This window comes from Limulus polyphemus, unplaced genomic scaffold (assembly GCF_000517525.1).
Source record: "Limulus polyphemus unplaced genomic scaffold, Limulus_polyphemus-2.1.2 Scaffold12922, whole genome shotgun sequence".
NCBI classification, from domain to species: Eukaryota; Metazoa; Arthropoda; class Merostomata; order Xiphosura; family Limulidae; genus Limulus; species Limulus polyphemus.
In genome coordinates, this window is record NW_013678532.1 from 5,012 (window position 1) to 9,552 (window position 4,541).

A 4,541-nucleotide genomic window follows, 5' to 3' on the forward strand; every position below is an offset into this window, starting at 1 on the left:
TAACAAACAAAGCACGTTCTTCAAGACCACTAATATCCTCCTGTAATACTGCTAACAAACAAAGCACGTTCTTCAAGACCACTAATATCCTCCTGTAGTAATGCTAACAAACAAAGCACGTTCTTCAAGACCACTGATATCCTCCTGTAATACCGTAACAAACAAAACACACAGGAGGATATTAGTGGTCTTGAAGAACAGTAATGCTAACAAACAAAACACGTTCTTACTTTATTATTTCTTGAAGCTAAGCAGTTTTGGTTACGTAAGAAATCGCTTGTGATACATTTAGATTAGCTCTGTAAACCGGTCCTCTTGTTGAATAATACATGTTTGTTAGCACTGCTACAGAGCAATATCAGTGTTCGTGTTGAATAATACATGTTTTGTTTGTTAGCACTGCTACAGAGCAATATTAGTGTTCGTGTTGAATAATACATGTTTTGTTTGTTAGCACTGCTAAAGGGGAATGTCACTGGTCTTGTTGAATAATACATCTTTTGTTTGTTAGCAGTATTACAGGAGTATATGAGTGGTCGTGAAGAACGTGTTTTGTTTGTTAGCGTTATTACAGGAGGATATCAGTGGTCTTGAACCAAAACTGCTTAGCTTCAAGAAATAATAAAGTAACAAAACTGCTTAGCTTCAAGAAATAAGAAAGTAACCAAAACTGCTTAGCTTCAAGAAATGAGAAAGTAACCAAAACTGCTTAGCTTCAAGAAATAATAAAGTAACCAAAACTGCTTTTTTAAGTGTATTGTTGTTACAGTTAAAATGTAAGATGATGTATTTTAAGTGTAGTGTTGTTACAGTTAAAATGTAAGGTGATGTATTTTAAGTGTAGTTTTGTTACAGTTAAAATGTAAGATGATGTATTTTAAGTGTAGTGTTGTTACAGTTAAAATGTAAGATGATGTATTTTAAGTGTATTGTTGTTACAGTTAAAATGTAAGATGATGTATTTTAAGTGTAGTGTTGTTACAGTTAAAAGTTTGTTGATCTGTGTGACATCCCGTAGTGTACTGGAGTCGCACTTATAAGCTCGTGCTAGAGAAATCCGTTTTGATTTTGTCCGATTCGTAGTTGTAACAAAATCTGGCGAATGGCCATGAGATTTCTGGGAAACATCCGCCATACTCACATAAAACTGGCGTAGCTTACAGAAATACGTTGATATTTTGACTACGTTATAACAGTATTCTGGTGCAGCTAGTGTAGCAGCTGTCACGTAGCTATTTGTTTGTACCCCCCACATGGACCTAATGAACCTCCATACCAATTTTGGTAAAGATCCATCCACACCCTGCGAAGTAGCTACATGGACATAGAACAGACAACAGTTTGAGAGCTTGTTTTGAATTTCGCGCAAAGCTACACGAAGGTTATCTGCGCTAGCCGTCCCTAATTTAGCAGTGTAAGACTAGAAGGAAGGCAGCTAGTCATCACCGCCCACCGCCAACTCTTGGGTTACTCTTTTACCAACGAATAGTGGGATTGACCGTGACATTATAACGCCCCCACGACTGAAAGATCGAGCATGTTTGGTGGAACGGAGATTCGAACCAGCGACCCTCAGATTGCGAGTAGTACGCCCTAACCACCTGGCTATGCCGGGCCTTTGGATAAAGATAGGTGTTTTATAAGGACACCGGACAGATTTGACAAAAAGATAACGTTAAACCTCTAGCGTTGATATTTTTTGACGTGTCTGATAATTAAAAGTGATATCAAAGGATTTTCTTTGACCTTCAGATCAAAGATACTTGATGTTAATTCGAGGTTTATATATTAGACAAAGTGAACGAGAAGGACGGTTATCTTGTAATACAAAAAACAAGAACAGACATCGGTTTTTGTTTATATTCCGATAGTTACAGTGATAAAACATCTAATGCATTAACTTCTTTGCAAAACAAATAAATATCGTCTTCAAAGCGCATGACCGAGAGAAGGCAGATGGAAGAGTGTTCCGTGAACAAACTACTGACCGGTTTTTATGTTACATTAAACAGTTTGTATTTTATGTATTTCCTCTCTAGGGTTACTGACTTTGAACGTACGAAGTTAAAGTTTATATTTACATTAAAGAGGACAATTACGTGGCATGGCCTCGAGGTACTATTAGCAAAAAGTAGAACACAGACTGAAATTCCAATAACAACAATAATTCCAATTTGTCAGAGCGTGACAATCGTTAGCGAAAGAAGATTAAGTAAGTGAAACGTTTGAAAAAAAACGACCATGTGTGCACGTGTCAAGGATGATAGGATGAAAAATGTAACGACAGGAGTAAAAGGCAGATTTGGTAACAAAATAATTCAAAAAATCAATCCAAAGAGAAGAAAAAAATGGGGAAAAGGTAAGTCGGGTGACTGCAATGTTATAGAAGAAGATGTAAAATTTGATAGGAGAATAAATAAAACTTTAGATTATTAGGAGAGGAAACAGGAGGATAGGAGTAATGAGGAAAAAGTGTATTAAAGAAACGAAGTGGTAATAAAAGTTTATTGTTAAATATAAACAAAAAAACTACACAATAAGCTATCCGTCTTCTGCTCATCGCCGGTATCGAAACCCACTTGTTACCGCTTAGCCATCAGGGGTAGGAGAAGAAGAAAGTTGAAGTAAAATTTGAGGAACAAAATTAAGTTGATTTTAGTTACTTTGTATAGATATATTTTTCACGGACATCGAGTATCAACCGCACAGATCTCCTCCCCCCCCCCCTCCTCCTCCCTTCTATTATTCAAGATGGAATGTTATTGTCCCGACGTGTCCTATAGCAGGGGCGGCGCAGCGACAGACGTTGATGAGGTGACTCTAATATCCAGTGCATTTTTTTATATATAGGCTTGCTTATCACTCTCGGCATGCACACGTGTCAGGCTTGTCTCGCGCTTCGGGTTAGTGCACCGTGTCTGCCCTTGCTTGCCCAAAGCCCCCAACTTTGATAGAGTGAGAGCTCGTCTACTATTGGCTAACTGACGTCGGCTGCTCGCCCAATAGAGTGGTAGCTTAATTTTATAATCCTCAGCTTCATGGTAGCATTACTTCAGCTGACATGATCGTCAAGCATGTAATACTTTATAGAGCAGAAGCTAAGATACGGTTCCTCCATAGACAGGTGAGCTGAAAATCAAGGTTTTTTTTTTTAATGTTACTTAGTAAATAGGTTTAAAGCAGTTCAAAGTATTCTCGACCGCAGAATGATTAGTGAGACCGGTTAAAAAAAAGAAAAACTATATTGCCCGAGTGATATGGCATGAATGTCTGATAAAGAACATGTCTTTATGACACGCTTTGATTGTTTTTAATATATATTTACTGTACGGGATTTATATTACAAAGTTAAAGTATTAATTGATTTTGTTATTATGTGCTTGTATTAAAGAAAAACCGTTTTATACTGTGATCGTTTAATCAACGTTTCAAGTCATGTCTTTTATATTAACACATATAACTTTTATTTACGTTTTTGTCATCCAAGTTATTGATATTTATTTTTACTACTTAAAATTAAAAAAAATATATTATTTCTTGAAGTTAAGCAGTTTTGGTTACTTTGTTATTTCTTGAAGTTAAGCAGTTTTAGTTACTTTATTATTTCTTGAAGCTAAGCAGTTTTGGTTACTTTATTATTTCTTGAAGCTTTTTAAGTGTAGTGTTGTTACAGTTAAAGTGTAAGATAATGTATTTTAACTGTATTGTTGTTACAGTTAAAATGTAAGATGATGTATTTAAGTGTATTGTTGTTACAGTTAAAATGTAAGATGATGTATTTTAAGTGTAGTGTTGTTACAGTTAAAATGTAAGGTGATGTATTTTAAGTGTATTGTTGTTACAGTTAAAATGTAAGATGGTGTATTTTAAGTGTAGTGTTGTTACAGTTAAAGTGTAAGATAATGTATTTTAACTGTATTGTTGTTACAGTTAAAATGTAAGATGATGTATTTAAGTGTATTGTTGTTACAGTTAAAATGTAAGATGATGTATTTTAAGTGTAGTGTTGTTACAGTTAAAATGTAAGGTGATGTATTTTAAGTGTATTGTTGTTACAGTTAAAATGTAAGATGGTGTATGACATCAAACATCCAGATTCTGTTCCTGAACATTTCACAACCATACCAACTGTTGGAGTATTAGCTCTGTCAAATCAGGTGGGTATGAGAGACCCGGTCAGTCAAGCCTCTGAAAGTTCAGTCGAAGCTCAAGAAACGCCAAACTTCAAAAGGAGTCAGAACGACCTTTTGACATCTACATCTTCTTCCAAAGAACCAACTGCATTTTGCTTAAAATCCTTTGGATTCACCGAAGAAAGCTACCTGGAGCCTCAAGACGAGTCGGGACAGGAAAACTCGTCTGTAAATGACGAAATGTGTCTCAGTGGTTATCGTCTTAAAGACGGAAATCTTAACATATGCGCAGGTAAGATAATGTGCCAGTTGGTGTGGATGTGAAATGTTCAGGAACAGAATCTGGATGTTTGGTGTCATCAGTTGGTGTGGATGTGACATGATCAGGAACACAACCTAGACTTCTGG

General features: G+C 36.0%; 1 protein-coding gene across 1 annotated transcript in view; it reads left to right on the forward strand.

Annotated features, from left to right (window-relative positions):
* LOC111084028 overlaps positions 1-4,425 on the forward strand; it is a gene marked incomplete at its 3' end in the record, with an annotated part of 5,901 nt that extends 1,476 nt beyond the window's left edge. The window contains exon 2 of the mRNA XM_022380803.1: positions 4,078-4,425. Within this exon, the coding sequence (XP_022236511.1) occupies positions 4,078-4,425 (348 nt within the window). The remainder of the gene's footprint in view (positions 1-4,077) is intronic.
* Positions 4,426-4,541: the final 116 nt, after the last annotated feature.